This window comes from Thunnus albacares, chromosome 16 (genome assembly GCF_914725855.1).
Source record: "Thunnus albacares chromosome 16, fThuAlb1.1, whole genome shotgun sequence".
Classification (NCBI taxonomy): domain Eukaryota; kingdom Metazoa; phylum Chordata; class Actinopteri; order Scombriformes; family Scombridae; genus Thunnus; species Thunnus albacares.
The window spans coordinates 9,446,689-9,472,004 of NC_058121.1; the positions used below are offsets into that span (position 1 = coordinate 9,446,689).

At 39.8% G+C, this 25,316-nt stretch overlaps 2 protein-coding genes and 1 long non-coding RNA gene across 8 annotated transcripts in view; 2 read left to right on the plus strand and 1 right to left on the minus strand.

Annotated features, from left to right (window-relative positions):
- The window catches only part of gphnb (gephyrin b), a 95,255-nt gene extending 91,431 nt beyond the window's left edge, over positions 1-3,824 (plus strand). For 3 of the 5 annotated variants that reach the window (XM_044377445.1, XM_044377447.1, XM_044377448.1), the window contains 4 exons: positions 194-261; positions 378-481; positions 1,820-1,916; positions 2,620-3,824. In XM_044377445.1, the coding sequence (XP_044233380.1) occupies positions 194-261; positions 378-481; positions 1,820-1,916; positions 2,620-2,753 (403 nt within the window). In that variant the 3' untranslated portion in view covers positions 2,754-3,824. The remainder of the gene's footprint in view (positions 1-193; positions 262-377; positions 482-1,819; positions 1,917-2,619) is intronic. The other 2 variants (XM_044377446.1, XM_044377449.1) reach the window with 1 other exon arrangement.
- Positions 430-7,966, minus strand: LOC123000023. The gene is made up of 3 exons (XR_006407876.1): positions 7,103-7,966; positions 1,787-1,894; positions 430-517 (listed from the first exon to the last, which is right to left on the minus strand). It is a non-coding gene; the product is annotated as an uncharacterized LOC123000023 (long non-coding RNA).
- Positions 6,562-25,188, plus strand: pals1b (protein associated with LIN7 1, MAGUK p55 family member b). 2 transcript variants are annotated; one of them, XM_044377450.1, is made up of 14 exons: positions 6,562-6,795; positions 10,642-11,104; positions 12,851-13,059; positions 16,170-16,247; positions 18,682-18,801; positions 19,746-19,907; positions 20,355-20,432; positions 20,529-20,712; positions 21,943-22,011; positions 22,181-22,252; positions 22,933-23,094; positions 23,377-23,579; positions 23,884-23,994; positions 24,160-25,188. In XM_044377450.1, exons 2-14 carry the CDS (start codon positions 10,777-10,779, stop codon positions 24,334-24,336), a joined length of 1,953 nt encoding a protein of 650 aa, XP_044233385.1. In that variant the 5' UTR covers positions 6,562-6,795; positions 10,642-10,776; the 3' UTR covers positions 24,337-25,188. The 2 variants fall into 2 exon arrangements, with proteins under 2 accessions (XP_044233385.1, XP_044233386.1); XM_044377451.1 differs by having other exon boundaries at positions 18,694-18,801.
- The last annotated feature ends 128 nt before the right edge of the window (positions 25,189-25,316 follow it).

Below are 25,316 nucleotides of genomic sequence, written 5' to 3' on the forward strand. Positions count from 1 at the left end.
ACAGACAATTAAAAAGAAGAAACAGTCAATAAGATAATCAGTGTAAATGTACAGTATTTAAAGCAGTGTTACATAAAATAGGCAAATAACAGGAAAGAGGAATACTAAAACACGATGTTAGACACTAAAGAATTAATAAATGTATTAATATAATGGTTGAATTCAAAATAAATGTGTTTTTTTTCTTTTTCAGTCTCCCAACAACATTTGCCACCTTGGACATTGACGGTGCTCGCAAACTTATCTTTGCCCTCCCAGGTAGTGTGTGAAGTTGAGAGAAAGAGTGATTCACTCCGCTTGTTCTGAAGAGACGTTACTCATTACTCTCTTCTCTCTCTTCCCGCTTTCCTCTCTCTCTGTCCGTCCATCCGTCCTAGGAAACCCCGTGTCCGCTGTTGTCACCTGTAATCTTTTTGTCATCCCTGCCTTGAGGAAGATGCAGGGCATTTTGGACCCTAGGCCCACCATCATCAAAGCGAGGGTAGGCCCCACAGGGCAACCAGGGCATCCTCACCTTCTGGCCAAGACACACAAAGTTCATCACGTCTTGAAGTATTTGTGGTCACAAAGAGTGTTTATGATCAGACATGTGTTTTTTGACAACTTTTCAGGTTGAACATGTGTGATGTTGATGTCACTGTGATCCAAGCAGTTTTATCTCTGTCTCATAAGATAAAAAAGGTAGAAATATCAGTCCCTATCTGCAAAAAGGGTCCTTTATCTTCCTATAAGTTCAGAAAATTAAATTCAGATCACTTCCTTTATGAATCCTGGGAATATTACATTTGTACTTAAGTTTCAGGGTGCATCATTGCAGTCCATTGCATCTTAACTCATGATTTAATACTATTTTCATCATCCCCATGATACATATTTATGACCACCATTTTTTGCTCTGACTTGGCAGACAAACCAATCACAGCCCACACTGACCTGAAGGCCTGCTTCCCGGTCATGAATATTCATAATTGTTGAGAAAGAAAAAAACTTTACAATATCATACAAATCCAGCAGATGCAGCTTGTGTCCCCAACTAGCATCATCAAGTAAGAGGTCTGGTCGCTTGCCATCATGGGTGCTATCCAGAGGGCCATACTACATCATTTGCAGTAATAAAGCAGTTAGAAATCAACTCCAATGCATTACTGCCACTTAGTGGTGGGACTGATGGCCTGAAAGCACAGATGTAGCCAGATAATTTCCCCTCAGCAGATGGCATCAGACCCAGGTCAGATCCTATTTTGGAAAAAACCTCCACGTTTGCCAACAAAGCTGGACGGAGCTTTCCGCTGCTTTCCATTTAGCTTTTTGTCAATTGGTAAAAAAAAATAAAGTTTTAAAGATGTACAAATATGTTTGGCTGATAACCTTTTAACCAAGTTCATTATATTTTGATGATGGTCCAGATTTGGGATTTTAGCCATAAGGAGCTTTTAATTTTTTTGCTGTAACTACTGTGCTGCATTCATGTGCTGCAAAGAAATTTTAATATAGAGGACTTCCCCAGTTAACGGACATTAAACGTTATGTTAAATGTTAAATGTTACTGAGTGCAAAGCTTCACCAGTCTGCAGTCAAATTTTGCGATGGTCTGCACTCTACCAAGAATCTTCCTGTTATTTAAGCCTTCATTGGTGCCAGGATGGTGGGGTTTGCCACATGGGACAATAAAACGAGTTCCAGAAAGTTTTAGAGAGAATTATCTGAAAGTCAGTTCAGTATATTTTTCTACTCTATATGAATTTTCTCAGTTTAATGACACGACATCCATCTTACATTGCCATACCATTAGAATGTGCTTTCTGTGGTTTTCCTCCAGTTGTCTTGCGATGTGAAGTTGGACCCTCGCCCTGAATACCACCGCTGCATCCTGACATGGCATCACCAGGAGCCTCTGCCGTGGGCACAGAGCACAGGTAAAAAACTCAATGCCAGGACCAAACAATACTCTGAAAGATGCTGAATGATATGATGGTTCACACATAGACTTAACTCTAACTGATTAGACTCTTTACTGTTGACTGATTTGTGAAATGTATCATTCTCTGTCCTGTCAGGCAAAACATCCAAGGTAAAGACAGTTAATTAGTTCGATAGGATGCTTTTTGAGATACAATTTCACCTCCAGTCCATAAAATAATAAAAGAAACACACTCACTGAAATGCAGTTACTTCATATAAACAATATCTCACATTTTCCTTTTTAGACGAATATGTGATGCATTTTCTGGCCATGTTAGAGTTCATTTTAGCCAGGAAAGCTTATTTAGTTGGGTATATTGTTGTTTAGTCAGGCATAATTGGTTTAAAACACTGACCAGTTTTGAGGGTAGAGTAGAAATAATGACATTGATTACACTTGACCTTGATTATATATGAAACTGATCAGAGGCTGATTAGATTAGAGAGAGAATTGGCTTCTGCAGTCTTGTAATATTAGCCAGTATGACTATGAAAATTAAAATAACTATGTCCATCTGCAAAACTATATATATTTTAAGCTTAGGTTTCATTGTGATGGGATGAAACACACACACAAATTGCTGATTTCCCTTTCCCATGGCTTGGAGCTTTGATTTAAAGTATTTTGTCCCCTCTGTCGTCCCCTCCTCACTGCAGGGAACCAGGTGAGCAGCAGGCTGATGAGTATGCGCAGTGCTAACGGGCTCCTGATGCTACCTCCCAAAACAGAGCAATACGTGGAGCTGCACAAGGGCGAGGTGGTTGACGTCATGGTCATCGGCCGGCTATGATGTCATCACAGAGGGACGGAGAGTCGGCGTCATATAGCGAGGGTCGGAATGGGTGGTTCACGGTGCATGTCCACATATCATTGACTATTCTGTAATATGCAACGGCACAGCTAGTTTTTATTGATTTGGATAACGTTGAGGTATAGTCAACATCTTGATCACAACCTAGATACATATGAAAAAATTAATTTAAAAAGATTATAGTATTTCAAACAAAGAAAATATAACTTTTAATGAAAAAATCTAATTATAAAAAGAGATTTATTCTGTAATATATTATTATGATTATTCTTATTATTATTATCATTATTCTTCTTATTATCATTATTATATTAAGGCAACTTTGTTCCTTTCATTGCAATTGCTTTGTGTGTTCAATGCTAGACCTTATCTATAGCAGTAGCATTTTAATAGACAGCTGTAGGTGCCTGCCAGGACAAAAAAAGAAAATTATTATTTTCTCATCTTTAGTGGAAAAAAAATAATCTGTTTTTTGAAAATGAAGAAAACATTGAGGAAGACTCCAGATTTCCCACGGTGCTCAGCTAAGAGGAAGAGGGAGGCACATTAAGGCCACTTCCTCTTTTGAGCGCCCATCTAGGTGACACTTCTGTTTTTCTCTCATTAGTATGCATCATAATGGCTTCACAAAGAGCTTTGCTTGTTGTTTATCTTGTGAGTCTTGTTTATGTGCGCAGTGCCAAATGCCTGGGCAGGGGAAGAGGTGATGTCGGGAGAGGGAGGGGGAGGGGGGGTGGGGGGGGTACACCCCAATCTGCCCAGACCCTGAAGCTTCCTTATATTCACGGTGACCAGGTGTAAACTCTGCTCCGAAACCCCCACCCCACAAGGGGCGAGCTGAACCTGGGAAAAATAATCTTTTATTTGATCAACTATTTAAGAAAAAAAAAAAGAAAAGAAAAGAAACAGCTTCTTTAAGTGCTGACAGCCTTTTTAACCAACTTCACAAAAAATGTACAGAAAAAATAAGAACCATATTGTACAGATATATGTGACCAGCACTCCTAAGGAAATTATTAAGCAATGAGGAGACATTGAACAACGCTGTACTATAACATTTTCTGTAATGATATGAAACTGATGAAAGAGACTAAGATAATAAAAATCCTTGATCATTATGTAAAAAAAAGTTCTTGTTGGGTTTCCTTTTTTAATAAAATATATCTAAAGAAATAAAAGTGAATTTCTTCTTTGGCACTAAAAGTCGAGAACTTAGAGAAGTGCATGGATTCTGAATGAATGAATAACGGCCTCTCCTCGCGACACATGAGGTGTATCTGCATTAATATGAAGGTTTTCAGAAACAAAATATTTATACTCAGTGAAAACATTTCCATAGATTAGACAAATAAGAAACAGCTTTATTGCAATGAATCGCTTCAAGGTAAAAGATCCTTTCCTGCCTCTCTTTCCAGGAACGTAAGTATTTAAGAACTGGCAGGAGAGAGCCTAATGAGGAAAAGAGGTTAAGCACAGAGGTGTCAGAAAGGATTAACCTAATAGAAAATACAGCAGGAAAAAGGCAGCTTCAGGCTTTGGTGAAGATATTTCGGAGGCAGCATGAGATTAGACAGTTTCTGTTCTGCTCTGCAAGGTGAAATGACAGTAGATCCCATTAGCTAGTGATGATTAATAGTGCTGTGACAAGAACTTAGTTAAATTCATCTATGTGAACGTGCATATGGCGCGGTGAATATAAAGGGATCAGTGTGAGGATGAATGTAGAATTTAACATCAGTGTTTTTTGTATCCTCAAGTGTAATTTGTGTGTGTTTATTTATTGAGAGACAAAGTGACAGAGTATCAAGAGATTTATTGAGCATTTTATCTCTGAGTAGCTCACGAGTTTCTTATTTTCCCACAGATACTAATTTATTTAGGTCATTCACACAAAATAAGAATTAAACGGACCCATCACTTGTTTTGCCCTCTGATGAGATAATAGCTCAAATATTTGAGGGCCAGTTAATTTTGAAGATACAATATAAATTACGGCTGCTGTATATTCACCAATTGAATAGACTGTAGGTTTGTGAGTGGGTTAAGTACTTAAACTGAAGTAATGTAAGAAGAATTTTGAGGTAATTGTGCTTTTGAGTGTTTTCATTTTATGCTCTTTTTATTCTAGCTAATTACACTTCCACTCAGGTTGATTTTGAGTTTGCTACATGAGTTACATGAGGTAAACAAACTTCATGAACTAATATAATATAATAAGAATCATGGAGATATGAGTTGTCCTGCCCTTGCAGATACAATACAACTGACAAAGAGTTTGAGGGAGATGTCAGTCAATCACAGTCTCTTCACACCCATGCAGTCCTCAGAAGCGGTCTAATCAAGCATTGTAAGTGAAAACACTTGTATAGTGTACCATGCACTGCACTATACTTAAGTACAATTTTGAGGTACTTGTGCTAATTGAATAATTCCATTTTGTGCTACTTTAAACTTCAGTGGCAATTATTGTACTTTTTTTTCTGTACTACATTAATCTGACCACTTGTAGCTTTCATATTATTAATACAAAACATATTAAGATGTATTATTATAAGCTACCCAGCAGTATAGAAAGTAGTTGAAATTAGCTCTACCTTTACTGCAACATTAAAGTGATGCTTACATATTAATGCACCAATAATTATAATCCAATATAGGCCTAACACACAGTATAATATCCTGAAATGAGCCATTACCATAATGAGTACTTTCAGTGGTGGAAAGTAACTAAGCACATTTACTCAAGTACTGTACTTAAGTACAATTTCAAGGTACTTGTACTTTACTTGAGTATTTACACTTAATGCTACTTTATACTTCCACTCCACTGCATTTCAGAGGGAAATATTGTACTTTCTACTCCACTACATTTATTTGACAGCTTTAGTTACTTTTCAGATAAAGATTTGACACAATGGATGATATAACAAACTTTTAAAACACATTGTTAAAGATCAAACCAATGGTTTCCAACCTTTTTGGATTTTGACGTCTTACAAAAAGCTGTGTTCAGATGTCTATGAGTTGTTAACAGCTCCACCAAATTGTGATTTTTTCCCTCTAAACTTCTCACATGATTTCATTTCAATAAATGTTCAAATGGTCCAATATTTCACCAAAAATCAAGGATTACAGAAAATTTACAAATGCTGAAAACAGATTTGTGTTTCAGAACTTTGTTTTTCTTCTTTTCTCTCCCATTAATCATCTCACAACCCCTCAGATTTATGTAATGACCCTTTAGAGGGGCCTGACCCCTAGGTTGGGAACCACTGGACTAAACTAGTCAAGTGTATATAAAGTAGTTGAAACTAGCTCCACCTCCAGCAGCTACAACAGTAACATGCTGCTCACACACTGATGTTTCAGTGTTAATAATCTAATGATGTCATATATAATAATATATCAGTCAGAGGGACTTAACCACTACTGCAATACTTTAACTACATCAAGCTGATAATACTTGTTCTTTTCCTTAAGGAGGATTTTTCATGCAGAACTTTTACTTGTAGTCTACTTTTACACTGCTATACTTTTACTCAAGTAAAGGATCTCTGAGTACTTTTACCCATGGTACTTTAAGTATGTGTTGAAACTAATAGCCTATTTATCTACCTTTACCTACTTAAAAATTAGAATGCATGGCTGTTGTTTTGCTTATTTTACTTAAGAAAAGATCTGTGTAATTCTTTGACCTCTGATAATCACCCTTGAAGTCCCAGCTGCAGCTTGTGAAATACTGTTATTACATGTCCGACAGAGGGGTGGCGCTGTAGAGTCGCACTGTTGCCAGGGAGACGACTCAAAACACCAGGCGCAGTTTCACAGCAACGGCCACAAGTGTCCCGTTGGTGCCTGGACAAAACTCACTGCAGGGGCTGGACGCGGTCCCGTGAAGACGGAGACAGAGCCTGTGCTGTGTTATGACCACTTTCTGTTACTGAAACTCACATTTCAAGAGCGCTGGATTTAAAGGAATACATGATTCTTGCCCATAACCACACAAGCCATCTTTGAAGTGGTGAGTACTCGCAGTCAGTTACGGGACAGCTAACGGTTATTACCGTTAAGCTACGCAGTTGACTGTTAGCGGTACTAGGCTAGTGAGCTAATTTGCTTGCTATTGTTACGTTAATGTCCAATTATACACATAAACGTGTATTTTTCTAAATAAGTGCACCAAACCTACTGTTGCAGCCGTGAATAAATATGCTACAGCGTTGTTCTTTTGTTAAAGTTTGACACAACGAACAATAAGATCCTCATAACAGCAGCTAAACAGTTGAAGTCGTCGCATCATGAAATAGGTCTAAGCTACCTTAACTAACCTCAAGCCACGCCAGCAGCTGCCAGTTGTTAAACCACAGAAGTATGACGAATGAATGAGACTATTTCTATTTTCACCCTCTGAATATGTGCATGGAAGTTAGCTAATAATAGTCAAGGATGTGGTGGTGGAGTTAAAACCCACAGAAATTCAGTGTACACATCATTTAAGTGACCAAAGCTACTTTTAAGAAAACAAATTCTGGCAGAGGTGGAGAGTAACTGATTACAACTACTACAGGAGCTGTAACTGAAACATTATACAAGCACTTTTATGGGAATATTGTAAAATCTGTAATTCACTGAGTAGATTTTTGATCTATTTGGTGAACAAAATGCAGAGTATGACACAGCTAGCAGGAAATTCCATGTTAAATTGTGATTAGAGTTGTAAGGAATTCACTTGTGAAGACATTACTGAAAGAAAAGACTTCATAAACTTCCCTGAAGAAAAGATCAACACTTTGAAGGGCATCACTCAGTTGTACAGTGAGCATGCCTGTTTACAGTGAACTTTTCAACAAGTATATGTAACATAAACATGACTTCTGCATAAGTGACTTAACAGTATTGCTGGTGAAAGATAATCTGGTCCCCTTTCCACCAGCGAATCCTCGGGTCACACTACCTCAGAATGAGTAGCACTGATATACAGTAAGTTAATTCAGGACAAGTGGTGGTGCCACAGTATATGCTGCATCATTTTACCCTCCAGTATCATCATGCACAGCAGCGGCCAAATCCGACCCTCCGGCAAAAATATTCAGTGAAAGCTGAAGTTGTGACTTTCATAGTTCACATCAAAAGTTTAACATCATTTTTCACAAATCTATTGTAGATAATAAATTAAACACAAGGCTAGTGTAAATCCCAATGAATATAATCTTGTTACATCTAATACTGGCCACACACCAGGAGAGGCCTTAAAAACATGGCTCTGTGATGCTAATAGAGCAGTGCATCATACTGAAATTATGTCTAATAAAGAAATTAAATTTTAATGTGTGATAACACTGAACACTGTTTTAATTCCATAAGTTTAGTGTATTTGGCCATAACAGATTTGTTGTCAACCATAAAGGAAGCAGGCCGCTGTTAATCATGTGTGGATAGCCAATAAAGTACGTCTCTGGTCTCTCAAGTGCAACTCACAACTTCTTTTTTTTTAGCCAAATGAGTATTAAAATAAGCTATTAGCCCTGAAAAATGACATCTGCCCTCTGATATAACTCTAAATAGTGTTATAAATCAATTTTATTCTTAAAATAATACAAAGAAATATACAAAACATATAGGCATGTGTTTCCACTGCATCAGTTCCCCATTCCCCCATGAAAAATCCTAAAAAAACCAAAACACTGGCCCGTGGTTGAATCTAATTGCTGACAAATGCTATACAGTTAGCAGGCTGGCTGATATAAGCTTCACTGTCACTGTATAATCACATCACACAATATGATTAGCTCATAATTAAGTTAGCATAAATATTTCACTCTCTATGATCTTGCAATGGCCCTAAACTTATTCCACATATCTATCCAACACCAAACTTTACATATTTCCTTGTTTGTTATGTCTAGGTGTGCACATGTATTCATCCTAATTCCTCTACACAGGTGTCCCTGTCCCAGTATCCCTCCCAGTGCTGTTGTGGCCACTGAGCTCGAGTAGAGCATGAGATCCTAGGCTTAATTAAGCCCACAGGAACAGATGGCCTTCTGGCAGTCTCTGCTGTTTGTCAGCCGCCGCTCTAAACGGAGCTAAATGCTTCCATAGGGGAGGGGTTTGGGAGCTTGGACCAAGAGCCGGGGAGGGGGGGGATAGACCTGCCAGACGTAATTAGCTGTGGGAAGTACATAGAAGAGGGGGGAGGGCTGCCAAGTGGTGGTAGGTGAGTGTATGAGTGTATGACTGACTATATGACATAAGCCTCAAAATACCTTGAAAGCTGTGTTTATCCTTATGGTACTTGATGGTTTTTTGTCTATGCGCACAGAAGGTTGTCTTTAACTGGGAAGTACTTTAGTAATGAGGGCAGTTCAACTAAACTAAATTATTACGTTTTTCACATATCTGATCCCTGGAAAAATGCATACAGTTATGTGTCAAAGCTGTAATGTATTTAAGACATAGCAGATTTGAGAGAGGAGCCTTTCTAAGCCACTGCATGGTATTTAAACAGAAGCTAATGTCATTATGTAAAAGATAAAGACATGCTTATAGCTTACGAGATATGTACCCTTGTTTTTGGCCTGTGCACTTTCACTCCTTACACAGTAACTGTTCTTGCTTAATGATTTCTGTAAACATCTCTGTCATACAACCAAATTTGCTAATCCAGATTAAGGCACGTAGCATCCTTAGAATAGATAGTAATCCACAGCAATCACAGCAATAGCAGATCAGGTAGTAGTAATTGTAGTAGTTGCGTGTCAAGAATCACATTCAAATGCAACATCTTTATTTAGAAATACGTAGATAGGCTACTGATGGATATTTCAATTAAGCTTGTTCATGAGGAGGAAACAGTTGGGGACAGGTGTATCCAAGGCACAGGGCTGGATGACGCTGAACTGGAGGGATTTCAGGTGACTGAGGGCAGAGAGCTTTCCATGTTAGGAGTTAGATTAGTGGTGTGATTGATGAGAGGAGGTAGGAGCAAATGTTACCCTGATCAACAAGCAACCAACGGGAAGAAAATAAAGATTACAAACATATATTAATGTTAATATTTTTATACATAAAACATAGCATGACTGTGAGTTTGTAAAATATATCAATATGTATTGAGAAATAAAAAAAAATATTTTGTGGAGAAAAAGAAAGCAATTTAAATATGAAGTCAACATCTATGCCTAAAGAGCTGAGTTACACTGTTACCACAATTACACTGATCTTGACAAAGTTAGTGAAGGTCAGAAGAAGTTAATTACTAATATCTATTTAATTATTAAATAGATAAGGAAACTATTTAAGGAACTACAACTAGATAAAGAACAATTTAAATTTTGTAAAATGAAAGAAATTAAATTAAAAGCAAAGCTGTATATGTTATATTACCTTAGACTATATACATGGATTTTACAAATGTTTGTGTGAATACAAAAATAATGACTTGTGCCAGCATTTCATATTGTGGTGAAATTGTGTCAAACTTTAAATTAACATTGACATTTGAGAGTCTTCAGCCGTAATCAGTATGAAGATATTTTTCATGGAAAATAAAATAACTCCAACTCATTCACCAGTTCATCATTGTAACCGGACCAAGACCACCTCTTCAATCTTCAAGGTCTCATCCTGGTTGTTTTGGTCCACACCCGAGTCTGATTGCTGTGCTTTAATCAGCCCAAATAAGTACACCAAGGGCATAAACACTCCAGGGTTCGATTCAACCGAACAAAACAAGGCGAAGACGCCCTAAGTTGTCAGTATGTATTAGGTGATGTGTATCGCATCTGAGAGTTAAACTTTTGTCTGCGGTTTCCTGAATAAAAGTGAACAAGAAAAATTAAATATTAACACTCTATTTGTATTTCAGGATGACTGCTCACAGAAAGAACATCCTCTGCTGGCATGATATGGCCCCTGATTTGAGCATTCCCAGCACCGGTTCCTCATAACACTCAAGCAGATCTCCGTAAACTCTGGGTTGGTTTGAACTGGTGCAGCAAGGATGATCACGTCCCATATGAACGGTTTTGTGCAAGAGCCCTCTGGTCAGGCCAAGAGCCACAGGGAGAGGGCGGTGGACTGTCCGGGGGAGGAGGGTGGCCTTGTCAAATCTCAACACTGCAGTGCACAAATGGAGAGGATCCAGCACTACCAGGAGGAGCTGAGGAAGAAGAGAGAGGAGGACAGCAGGGCCAAACATGAAATCGACCCCAACGCCTCACTGAGACTCAAGAAGCTGTCGCAGAACCCTAAAGTGGGCATCGACAATCCCACCTTCGAGGGGAAGGAAAAAGCCAACAAAGACGTATGCTCTCAGGATCCTGTAGCCGGTGAGTCTAGATGAGGAGAGCGGTGAGAGTTTAGGGGTCTTTACGGGGGTCAAAGTGGGTGGAAGGAGGAAAGAAGGTTACAAAGGAAAGGAGCAATGCAGACCTCAGAAAAGAAAAGGGAGTTGTGAGGTTTTACAAAAACTAAGTGAAAACAAAAGGAGTCAGAACAATGACTATAGAGGGGGCAGAGCAGAGGGCCGTAGTGGAGGAGGGTGATGCGTTTAGCGGCTGATCACCATTTCCCAACTGTTGACTGAAGAGCACAAAACCCATAATTGGTCACAGGAAAATAAAAAAAGCCTTTGATTCATTTGTTGACTGTACTGACAACAAAAGATTTAATAGTGTGTCCACAAACAAATGAAATATTTTAAATTGATTTCAGTCACTTGGCAAAATTCACTGAATTTGGTTGATTACCAGGATTTATTGCAGTCAGTTATTTGACTCACACAGGGTCTTATTGCGTCAGTGTCTCGTGAGAACAGGAGTCACGGTTGCTTATTAGTGTAAGATGCCCTTGTAATTTTCTGGCTCAAAACCCAGGAAGATTGCTTAAAAACATTTGTCACGGCTCAAGGCGGAACAACAGCAGTGATTTTCCCGGGTAGAACATGCAAATAATACATTTTTATGTGTATGATAATATTATGTACATCAAAAATATTAGACTCTCCTTTCTTACCAACACATTAATGTATGATAAATACACATTGGTAGTCAGTTTGAATGGGTCATTGCACTTTGTCCAACCTCACTCTGTGATCCTGCTCCCAGCCTGGTTTGAATAGACTGCTTTGATATGAAAATATCGAGCATGCATTTCTGTCGGATTGCTGTGCAGTTAATATTATTATTACATTGTAGGATTTCAATTAAATCTGCGCTTCTCAATCTAGTTGACAATACATATTACTGTAGAGTGTCAGTGTCATTGCATTAACGTTCTCAACAAGCTTCTTTTACCAAATAAAGAAAATAAACCTATAAAATGACAAAAACATATCCATACTGTCTGCCAGGATGAATCTCCTGTTTAAACGCTGCAGAAGTGAAAGTCTGACTAGAATAAAAACAAAGATTCTTGCAGGCAGGGGCAACATTTTAGTACTCTATTGCAGAGACCCACACTTTGGTTTCTTCGCATCGCTGACTCGAGGAGAAAAGTCTGGAAAAAATGTCCCACTAAATAGAGTCCTGCACACCGGAAACTGGAACTGGAATACTGGGTCTAGTATTTCTAGACTTAAAATGTTTGAAACTCTAAAAGTCAACTAAATCTCTATATGAAACCAAGAAATAATAATAACAAAAAAGTACTAATAGTAACAAAAAATGTTAAACCTATTTTCCAAGAGCGCACCAGTAAAATTTAGTGCTTTGACTATGCCTTATGATACGGGAAGACTTGAATTTTCGACCTCTGGAGAGGAAAATCTGCAATATATGGATTTGGATTATTTTCATAGTGCCAGCTCACCCTTGTTGTGGCTCCACCTCTGTTCAGCACTACAGTTGTAGACTCAAGGCTTGTATGAAATAAGATTATCGATAAACCACAATCTGGTATTAAGAGGTCAAATGCAGGTAGAGTGTGCTGGTGAGAACGTTTGACATTACAGGCATAAGGAGATTTGGCTGCTGAACAACACTGCATTCACAAGAAGTAAAAACTTCCTGACTTCTGTCATTCTGCCCCTGTTTTTCTCTTTGCTGTTTCCCTCACTGTCGCTGCCTCTTTCCCAGAACTGGAGGAGTTTCTGCAGGCTCTGAAGTGTGTGCAGCAAAGCCTGACTGACACCCAAAGCCAGCAGGATGTGGAGCTGGTACTGCAGCTCCTTGCCAAGGAGGACTTCAGGAATGCCTACTCCGTCTACAGCGCTGTGTCCCTGCAGATGAACAGAGTCAGCCCCTCCTCACCTCTCACAGTACAAGCGCAGGACCTCTGCCAGGAGGTACGCATAGTGGTCATTTTGCAGCTGCCGTTTTCTCCTTTCAGCTTGTTAAAGCTGAAAACAAACATTTTGCGGGAGCACTGTGCTGCAGTAAGAAATTACGGGAAAGTAACATGGGGTTCAGTGTAACCCTGCTGTTAGTATTGCATCAGTGGTTAGTTTATTCTGTTGGATCTTGTAAATGTAAGTAGTTTTACTGTCCACAGCTCCAGGAAAAACTGAATCAGGGAGAATCACCACAATTCAGACCTGTACCTCATGAGACTACAGTGTCCACAGAGGAGGCAGCTTGTGCATAAAGGTGCACAGATTGTACTTGCCAATTTGTGGTTTGGACCTTGTTTCGCTTATATTTACAGGCAAGCAGCTATGTGAGTAGAGAAACTGAGTGAACTCGGTGGAGCATGAGAAATCTTTGCTTAAGGTGATGATTAATTCACCAAAGCTGCCCAAAAGACAGCCACGCCAGTCTGATTAATTATGAAATGTAAATTGTCTTGTGGTTAACAAGGTGAGTGAAAACAAAAATGAGGGGATTTGTGGGATCTGGGCCATGCATGAAAATTGAGTGAGCTGTAAAAAATAGTTGAAAGAGGCACAGGTTGGTTTGTTTGGAAAAGAGACAGGCAGAAGGGCAGGAGAGGATAAGATGACAAAAGGGACAAGGAAGGATAAGATGGAAGGCATGAAGTGTAAGTAAGGTTTAGTATTCCGGTGGTTGTCAAATATATAAAACATCACAGTCTTTTTTTATTTGATTTCTGCGTTCACCAGCTGTCTCCCGAGAGTGACAGAGAGCAGGAAACCATCTGAGTATTCAGGTTGGACGAGGTGGGAATCTTACACACCTCACTTCCTCCTTGACACAACATGAGCCGGTTGATCCCTACTGAAGCAAAGCGACAGTAATTGACTTGTGTCCCAGCAGAGTCAAGCCTCTGCAAGTTGAGTGCTCAAATGCAGCCTGTCACACACACACAGAGCCCAGTCCTTGTAGAAAGACAGAAATTGTGATATGGTTTGCCACAAATTAGGTAAAAGCTCTATACATCTATGACAGGCTACACCCACAATAGCCACTTCATTAGGATTAGTGTCAACTCCTGATAGGTGTAACATGAAATAATGTAATACAGGCTTTTCAGCGCAGTCACACTGGTGCAGTGTGATTTTTAGCTGATGGCTAGATGTGCAAGAGTCAACCTTGTTTTGAAGAAACAGGCTTCTATGAGCTGTGTAGAGTTCATTCAGAGGGCATCCAGCAGCAGTGCTACTGCTAGAATTGTTATTCCAGTCTTGACAGAAGTGGTTTGAAGATAGAGGGGCTGGTTGAGATGATCTGTTTCGCCTCACACACACACACACACACATAACACAGCACACAGCACGTTGTCTTCCTGCGGACAGTGAATCGGTGCGTGCACTCGCCCACCAGGCACAGCTCCCGAAGCTCTTAACAACGCTCAATGGTTTGAGCTGCAGTATGTCTAAACTAAGTGGCTGTGCTGTGTGACACTCAGATTGGCCCGTGGGTAAACTAATCTCCCAACAGCCCGTGGGGCTGGCTGAGCGGCGCAGCACACCGCAGGAAGGAGGCCAGGATCTGGACGGCCAGAAAAAGAAACTCCAGCAGCTTACAGCAGTGTAGGCTGAGGCGCAAGCGCTGCTGGAGGGGGGGAGGGGAAAGTGTGTCACCTTGTTAGTGAGAGCTTCGATTAACGTAATGGATGAAGTAAGCTCCAAACAGGAGACGAAGAAGAGAGGAGAGGAAGAAAAGACAGAGAAATACCGAACTGACTGCCGTCACACATGAATAAAACAAGCCAAACCACAAACAATAGCATCTTCCCACCAGATGACAACACAAAAACCAAATGATTAAAATAGAACCGTATAACAAAGAGAAGGAAAGAGAGGGATAACAATAGAGCAGAGTGAAGCGTAACGTGCTGTAGTTCACATACTTTAGGTGCTTTCCAAGTGTATGCTTGTTAAATTTGGTTAAACTCACCCACGTCCACCTGAAAACACACACGAAGAAGAAAGAAAATGAATCTGGTGTTTCGGATTGTATAACAACCAGTTGCTTTTCGGCAGGGAGATTATGGAGCACCTTTCCGTCTGGATTGGAATGTGAAACCCCACTGTGACTTAGTGGAGGATAGCAAAATACTTTGTGTCCACGTGTGTATGTGTGTGTACATGCACGTGTTCTTATTTGTGTGTATGCATTTGAGCTTTTATTTTTCCTGCAATCATGTGTAGACCCCTAAATCTTTTCTTTCATGCAGCTGGCTTGTTAATGAAGAGAGCCAGTAACATGATAATTAGAATATATGCCAGTTGTGTATCTAAACAGTTTCTTTGCTTTCTGCAATTAGATATTGGTGAAACTTGGTGAAAATTGGAGGTTAAACCTGTTGTCATGGAGAAAGTTAGCCGGTCCAAGCAAATAAAACAAGTAAAGTAAGATTGAAGTGGGGTATTATGGGATTTATGGAAAGTAGATAGTAGTAGTAAGCTAGACCTTGCACTACATGACAGGTAATGAACTATATGCATCTAGATAATAATATGTTTTGCTCAAGGACTTTCATTTATGTTTCTAAATTTAGTAAACTATGATAGCTGGAGAGCAATTCATATTGTTGGAAAACAAGGCATAAAATATGAAACTTCAATGTGACAAAAATGTCCTTGTCAGTTCAGTTTTAATATTCTACTCGTGGCCTTGTGAGGTTGCACTGCTCATTACATGCTAGAAAACTTGGATAGATGAAAAATGGAGAGTCAACATTGTTACTCTTGTATCCTTACTGCTAGTATAGCAAATTTAAAGTTTTGCCTCATCAAAAAGATTTAAGTCACAGTTTTAGTTAGCTGACTTACTTCAGTCCTAACTTGACTCGGGATCTACTGACTTGAGTCTCAAAAACGTGAAAGTGAAGTGAAAATATTCAAGATTTTTAATCTGATAGGATTTTTTATTTGGAAAATTTCCAGATAAGATTGAAAATTGTTATTAAAGTCTTCATTTGTTCTTAGTTGACTTTGTTCATAGTTCTTATCAGCAGTCATACAGCTCTGTTTGTGTCTGTATTTCTGTTCAGGTGCAGAAGATTCTTCAGTCCAGCCAACAGAAGGAGGGTTTGGAGCTCAAGGCTCTGCTCACCAATCCTCATCTCCAGGTCAGATTTCATCTTGCCAGCTGTGGCTCGTCATATCTCCCTTCAACCCACAATATGATTAACACTAGTGTGGCTCAGCCAGCGTGCAGAGCCTTACAGGCCAACTCATTTATTTAGTTAATATGTGGATAATTGGAATACTGGAAATGCAATTAATGTTATACTGTATTAATTCCAATAGGGTAATTGTTTCTCTTGCACCTTCCACTGGGAGGTCAGAGGTCAGGGTTAAGTATAGAGTAGTTCTTAACTATGAAAGTGAAAAAATGGTACTTACCAGCTCAAAGACAGCAGAAGGACTCACTTTGTCACCCTGTTGCCCTGTACTTAGTTAAAATTCAGACTAAATGACCCATTGCTCCATCATGATACTGTGCACTATACATCAGGAAAGAATTAAAGATATAAAGCCGGCACTTCATTAAGGAAGTCATAAGGTCAAACTGGCATCCCTTGAGCTGGCTGGAATTTATTATTTGGTTCAAGGACACTTGAGGGCCAGATGCCTGCTTTACAAATTAAATCTTAAATGACACATTCATTCTGTCTGTTGTTATTAGTTGTTATATAGAATGTGCAAAACTCAGTTTTTTCAAGGTCAACTAGTCCATGTTTGATTCAAAAGATTAATGTAGTTTGTGTATTTGTAAATTTGGTTGTAGCGTGGGTCAGCCCTGGTGATTGGTGCCTTCGTTAAGTGCTTGTCAATTTCTTAAAAATTAATTTAAGAAAAAAAAGATGATGTGTGATGGGTTGAAGGTGGGTTTTAGGTTTACTTATATGTTTACTGTCAAATACAGTAACAATGTAAGAAAAATACCAACATGAAGAATTGTTTTATCCGTGTTCCATGTAGAATATCAAATGTCAAAAGTTTGGACACAGTTTCTCATTCAAGATAAAGTGTATAAGAAGAAATATATAGTCTGTTCTAGGCCCTTCTTAAAGGACTTGTAGCTAAAGTGAGCAGATACTTTAAAGGAGTGTTTTACACTATTACATTATCAAAACAGTTGTTCTAAACCATTAGCAAAAAGGCAAAATATCTGTCCTGAAACAAGTTTAATTTTGGCTGTGACCTGTTTAGTAATGATCTTACGGTAAATTGCCGAGGCTGCTGTTGCCACAGCTGACTGGGCAATTTAGATGCTCCTCTTAGGTATGCCACGTGCTCCATCTTTAAGGAAAGGATTAGACATCACAGGTACAGGCAGGTCACCTCTACAGCTGTGTAAGGAGTTGCATTACAAAAAGTCTCGATATGCAACAGTGACAAGACTTGGTTTTGGTTAAATTGCGCACCTGCGTGGCTTCAGCTGCTGATTCTCTACATTTGTCAGCTCAAGCTTCAGTAATTCTTCTGTAGAAAAAATTGTAGCCACATTATCAGACTGTCATCGTCCATTAGCGAGGCAGAAAGGTGAGAAAAGACCTCAGGTGGATGACTCTGGTGTGATTTTACGGTTGAGGGTCCTGACAAGGGGGCGCCAGGGGTCTGATGTTTGACCCATGTGACTGTGTGAACTACCAGTCATCCATTGGGCCGTTAACCCCTCTAATGAGTCGGATCCATATAGCCAGCGGAGGCGGTGTGATGTGATGTGAGCTTGCCTTGTGGCACAGAAAGTGGAACAGATTATGCTGTCTCCTCTGCGGGGAGCAGAGGATCACATGAGTCATCCTGTAGTCTGTGCTGGTAAACAACCTTACACCCAAAACTAATGGAGACAGGTACATGTGTGAGAAGGGTACGACCCCCTCAGGTCCACTTCCTGCCTTTTCCTGTTTTCTAGGACAACGTTTCCTCACGAGCAGGGAAGCCAAAGGTGTTTGATGATTGATGGCGGTGGATCCTGACTCCTAAATGCAGGGGGAGATTAAGAAGGATTGTGTGTGTGCCAAAGCTTAGCCTGGCCTCCACTCTCTCAGGTCCCCTCCGCTGCAGGATAGAGAAACTAATTTGGACTGACGGTTATTAATTGTGGGGTACAAAGCACCTGTCACACTAAATGAAGTGAAGGACCAATCTGTGTATTATTTCTGGCTTAGAGGTGGGTTTGCTGACTGGGGTCATTAAAAAGATGAGGGGTCGGTTGGTTTCAGGTAGCAGGTGCACGTTAAAGGGAAAAGGTCTGGAAACTCTTTGGGTATCTTATTTTCCATCAGTTTACATCGACGAGTGAAAACCACTTAACAAAGTTGTGTCACTTTGTAAACCAAACTATGATCATTTTCTTTCCATGCTAACAATAGTAGTTCTAAATAGCAGCATGTATGAAAACCATTTATTTTCTCATCCTCACACTGCCTCTTCTGTTATTCCTGTATGTCTGTTTCCATCTATTCTGTGTTTGTAAAAATTCTGTACGTACACACTGTTTGTCTGCACGCGTGTCTATGTTCTGTATGGTGCGTGTGTGTGTTTATGTGGCAGGCACTCATGCAGGTCCATGACAGTGTGGCAGTGCAGGAAATGGAAGAGGAAAACGTGACCCAGTACCTCGGAGAGACGGTTAAACTGGTGCGGCTGGAGAAGACCCGAGACACTCCACTGGTGAGACTAATCTTATTGAACAACTCACACCTGCCGCCATCACCGTGTTCTTACATTTATAATTGTTCACAGTCTCAGTCATTTAAAGGCAGTGTGTAAGATTTAGTATCATCTAGCGGTGAAGTTACGGTGGCAGCAAAACTCCAGTGTTTGGTTTGTCCATTCTGGGCTACTGTACAAAAATGGCAGTGCAACATGGTGGGCTCCGTGGAAGAGAATGGCCTCTTATTTAGATATAAAGGGCTCATTCTAAGCTAACAAAAACACAACGATTCTTATTTTTAGGCGATTATGCACTAATTAAAACCTACTTATGAATATTATAATCCATTTCTGCCAAGTCCATTCCACTAGATGCCACTAAATTCTACACACTGCGCCTTTAAATCGCTCTATGTTTTACAATCAACTTACAAAAGGTGCACTTACAGTTCTTATGTAAGCTGAGAGGAGGATAGTTGTGTACACATCCATAATCGTGTGTTGGATATAATTAACAGTACAATGAATTAGAAAAATGTCCACACAGTGTTCAAATTGAGTTATTGAAAAGGAACAACAACAAAGCAGGAAGACAAATGAACCTGGGAAACATTAATGGATCATTAGTGTCCATGAATATTGTGTTATTGTGTGTAAGTTGTTGAAATAGGCTTCACCATGCTCCCTCCACCTCTCACATTTATCACCTGGGCGTGTCAGTGTCAGTGTATCTACACACCAGTCAGTATGACACCCAATTAGAAACTCTGGTAATGGCACAATGATGTTCACATCTCTTTGTATTCTAGCTGTCGCCTCCTCCCTACATCTCTTTATTCTGTGTCATTTTAGAGAATATTCTGGCTTCTGCTTTGAGGTTTTATTTCATTTACATGTTGATTACCCCATCTGTTATTTCCCGTCATTTATATAAATTCTGCATGTGCATGTGTGGCCCTCAGGGTGCGACGGTACGTAACGACATGGACAGCGTGGTGGTGAGCCGCGTGGTGAAAGGTGGGGCGGCAGAGCGGAGCGGCCTCCTCAGTGAGGGAGATGAGATCCTGGAGATCAACGGCGTTCCTGTTCGTGGGAAACACGTCAATGAAGTCCATGACTTATTGGTGAGGACCAGGAGGAGCGGTGTTCAGTAACATCCAGTTTAGAGGAATGGTTTGATTGTTTACTGTAAATCATGGGAAATTTCCTCAGTTACAACATTATCTTGATTTGTAGGAAACTTTTAGAACTATTAGAATTCTTGAATTATGCACATTTAATGCTCTAAAAGGCATCAAAATTTATAAATGGAGGTTTTACTTTTTTGAGTTTAATTTGAATGTATAAAGTATTGAAAGATTCTTTAAAATTTAAAATAAAGCCTTCTGGTAAAGACAAGGGCATCATAGTCACTGTACATCATTATATATCTATTCATTTTAAGAGATTGTTCTTATCAAACTGCATAGCAATGAAACATTGTTAACCGTTTGAGCTCCTAAAAGAATTTTGTTTAATGGAAATGCAGTCCCTGTCATGTTTAATTCATTGCATCTCATCTTTTCCATCAGCAACAAATGCACGGCACCCTGACCTTCCTCCTCATCCCCAGCTCTCAGATTAAACCTGCCCCTCACAGACAGACGGTGGTAAGTCTCTAATGATGTGGGTGCGTGCGTGTGTGTGAAGACGCCTGTCTGCAGTGCATGCCACGCCAACCTTGACGTTGTAAACCCTGCCCTCAGATGCACGTACGAGCTTACTTTGACTATGACCCATCTGATGACCCCTTCGTGCCGTGTCGGGAGCTGGGCCTCTCCTTCCAGAAGGGAGACATCCTCCACGTTATCAGCCAGGACGACCCCAGCTGGTGGCAGGCCTACAGGGACGGAGACGAGGACAACCAGCCATTGGCTGGACTCATTCCAGGTAAGCATCAGAGCGAGTATGAATATCAATAAGTAATTTATTGCTTCATAAGGGCAGGATACAAGTGGAAGGATATATTGCTACTAATACAAGAAATCTAGAAGAATCATACAGTAAAATGTATAATTATGTGCTTTGTATGTTTTGTAGTGTCACAATTTTTATATTCATATACAAATGACACATATAAACATGTAAAATATGGAGGACAAAACTAAATTACACAGTATAAACTGTATAAACAAATACACATTGCATACAAATCATACAGTTGTTTATTGTACAACATATATCATTCTTATGCATGTTCTTTGCACTTTGCCTCTTCATCTGATATATGCGTCATGCAATATGGAGCAACAAGATGCATGCAAATGCAAATGAGGTAGTGCAAGGCAACATGTTTGTATTTTAGGTGAAAACTGGGTCTTATGCTCAAAAGATAAAGCAGTTATTCCATCAGTAAAAACAAATGAAATGTGACACTCAAATAAATACCGGTAATAATGCTGAACAATTAGAATAAATATGTTCAACATTAAGAACATTAAAGAATATCTAATCACAATAATGACCAAAATTGAATATTAGTAAATAAAATCCATGATACACATGTAAAATAATAATACTTAATACCAGTGTATCATAATGCATAATCTACATAAGACAACCTCTCATAATATCTATATATTGATATATCAATAATTTGCTCCTAATAGTAGGTGGCAGTACTATCAGGAAAGTACTTAAAAGTGTGACTAGTAAGTACCCTGCCACTATCTGAGCCATCCTGGCGGGAAACACCACCCATCTGGCATGTTGAGCTGATTAAAACAAACAGTTAAGAATTATTGGCATTTACTCTTTGACCTGTTGTGGCCGATAGAAATTGAGGTCAGACACTGGAAATGGAAAGCGATATTTTTTGCCTGTTCCTTGACTTGTCTGGGATGTCTTGGAAATCTATGAATAAATAGCTCTATGTTTAGAAAAGATTAAAGTTTGGAAATGTATCGGTTTGTAGTTTTCATCTTGTACATAGTGATCCAGTCCAGGCAGCAGTGCATGTTTATTAAACACCATCCAAAATGTTTACATCCATTAAAATTTAAAGTGGAAATGAATATGGGCTTTTGGAATAGAAAACAAACTGTATTTGTGCTTTTATAGTTACAATATTGGATATATGAGAATATAACTGATTAGTTTGTTTGCGGTTTTCTCTCTCAGGGAAAAGCTTTCAGCAACAGAGAGAGACCTTGAAGAAAAGTATAACAGACAGGAGTCGAGAGCAGCAAGGTAAGAGCGTTATGTTGAAACACACAAAGTTGGGTCAGAAATAGATATGACTCAAACTCAAACATTTTGCATCAACTCTGATTCACAAAAAAATAGAATTTGTGGCGTCTAGATGGTAACCAAATGAAATGATAATTTTTTATTTTTTTTTAACCTGTCATTTCTCCAGGGAAGCTTTGGTATGTAAAGAAAAGCAAGAAACAGAGGAAGAAAAGTACATCTACCTTGAGCAAAACTACCGGTAAGACTCTACTTTTCCTTTTTTTTTTTCTCCGTCTCTCAACAGCAGCTGAACAGTTTGAGAAGCGGGTTGCAGATCTGTTAAGAAGCTATGCACTTATCCCACAAAACGTCTCCTACTGTCGCCGTTCATTTTTCACCAGTGAGAGACTGCTTCTGTACTGGGCAGCTTCCAAGTGTCAAAACACTGTCAGTATTTAACCCCACACATTAGCAGGAGACATGTCGACATTGACATCTCCCAGCAGCTTGTCCAAACTCAGTGTGTCACAGGTCAGATTAGCCCCGTCTTCGCAGAGGGGATCAGAGGACACACCAGCAGGTGCCTAAATGGCTTGAAGGAACCTGCGGCGTTATTTGTTCACACATAGAAACACACAGACAGATAAACAAACAGCTCCAGTAGAACTGCTGATAGTAGAATGCTGTGGTTGTGTGTTTTTGTTTGTTCAGCAACATATATGACACAGGAAAAAGTCTTGATCCACTGCAAAACTTGCAGTGAATAACACTTATAGTTGTTTTTATCGATCTCCATATCCCCTCACCTCTTTCCAGCCTCTGCAGAGAGGTCAAAGGTTAGACTTTGTCGCAGAACAGCCTGAGAGTTAGAGGGGATTTGATCAGGTTGATCAGGGATTTTTCAGCGGGACATTAACCCCTCCCAAACTCTCTCTTCAGACTACGATGACATCCTGACCTATGAGGAGATGTCCCTTTATCACCAGCCTGCCAACCGTAAACGTCCCATCGCTCTGATTGGTCCCACAAACAGCGGGCACGACGAGTTGCGTCGGAGGCTCCTGTCCATTGAACCGGAAAGGTTTGCCGTCGCCGTTCCACGTAAGTCCATGAGTTGTCAAGGCCCGGGGACGTGGTTATTGTCAAATACTGTATTCATCAACAACTGAATTCAAGATTTCAAATGTGAGACCAAACTAGTATTGTGATTCTGCAAAGAATTCAAATCATTTGACATTAAACAACACTGCACAAAAAGCTCCAATTTCCATTTCTGTCCTAGAATAAAATGTACAAACTTAAAACTTTACGTGCAAGTTTAGCTTCGGGATTTTTTGCGAAAGTCAAATCCAACCTTTTTTTTTTATCCTTTTCATGGCTCAGACACAACCAGAAACGCAAGGATACACGAGCGGAATGGACGCGAGTACCATTTCGTGAGTCGGCCCGGCTTCGAAAGCGATATGGCAGCGGGGAAGTTCATCGAGTCTGGGGAGTATGAGAAGAACCTGTACGGCACCAGCACCGACTCAGTCCGACACGTCGTCAACGCTGGACGCATCTGTTTGCTCTGTCTGCACACCAGGGTAGGACGCCTTGTTAACCTTGTTCCTGTTGGGACAATTCTCAGCATCACATCTGTCTAAAATGTTGATTATAAAGCTCATTTTATCCCTTTGTCTTGATTTTAACCCTTGTGGCCAGAACATAATGACCCCTTGTCATGTCCTGAACATAAATCTCAAATAGCTGTTTTTGTGTTTTAGAGTGAGTGAACTTAAAACCATAGTGGTGTTTGTTTTGATCTTATTTTAGTCCTTCTTCTTCTTTCTCTTGGTCTCTCTTCTCCTATATTATATACTTTAATGTCTCTGTTCTTCCTCCTCTCAGTCGCTGCGGGTGCTAAGATCGTCCAACCTCAAGCCCTATGTCATCTTCATCGCTCCTCCTTCTCAGGAACGACTACGCACCCTGCTGGCCTCAGAGGGAAAATCACCAAAGGTATCCACTGCAGTTCACTCTTGGAAGTTAATAAAATGATGCATGCAGTTATTTGCATAAAAAATATGACATCGTTTAGCAAATTGAAGCGTCCGACAACATAAAAAAGAGTCACCTCCTCTTCTTCTTAACTTCTTAAACTGATATCTTGTTTTCTTCGCACAGCCAGAGGAGCTGAAGGAGGTCATTGAAAAAGCCCGGGAGATGGAGCAGAATTTTGGCCACTTCTTCGACGCGACCATTGTGAACACGGAGCCGAACCAGGCTTTCCACGAGCTGCGCAGGCTGATAGAAAAGCTGGACACTGAGCCACAGTGGGTGCCCACCTCCTGGCTGTGCTAGAGGTCACAAGGTCTCACTTCAGGGAGCCTCAGGGCAGGAGGAGGGAAACAGAAGAACAAAAGTGAATGTTCCTGGGGGCATGATTGGAAAAACAAAAAAAAGGAAGGACAGTGGTAAATTGTCACTGGATTTTCACTTGCACATTCTCCTCGTTTGTAGAGGAGGTGAACATTAACCACATGTTGCAGGGATGGACTCAAGTTTCTTACATTTCTTCTCGTCGGTGTGTCTTGTCTTTGTGGGTGATTTTTTTTTTTCTTCTTCTTCTTTGTTTTCTGAAAGTTCTTGTTGATCTGACAGGTTTATGCAAAGTCATTTATCAAACAAATAGAAATACTTCTATCCTATTCTTAAGTTATTTAAAATTGTAAATACATATTTTCTAGACCAAAGGATCAAATATTTTATCGTTACATTTTGTGTGTGTGTGTGAATATACAAAACGGTACGCTCAGCTGGGAGAGTGTAAATGTCACAAGAAGCGCTCGCTAAAAGTGTCTGCAGTGTGTGACGTCTTCCTGTCAGAGATACAGAAGAAAAACTTGTACTGCGCAGTTTTGGGTTGCTTCCTCTGCACCAACGTCAGTATTATTTTGTTTTTTGTCTTGTTTACGCTGTGATGACAGTCCTCAAATGAAAGGTTTTGTCTCTGACTGGTTATCATTACTATCAGTATATCATGCTGCAAAGTACTGCTGGGATTGATTCGGGGGTTTTTTACCAGTACTATATGAACAAGACACTATATTATCAGTTAGTGTAACTCAAAACTGCATTGCATCTTTGCCGGGTACTTACATCATAAGCACAATTCTGGAAAAGAGTGTTAATAAAATCAGATACATATGTGAATGACTGGTGTATGTATATGCTCTGATGTATCTTGGCAAACTGTGTATTCTTACCTCAGAAGAAATTGTATTTTAAATTAGCTTTTATCATCACAGAAACGCACTAATTCAACTCTTACCAACGCCAAA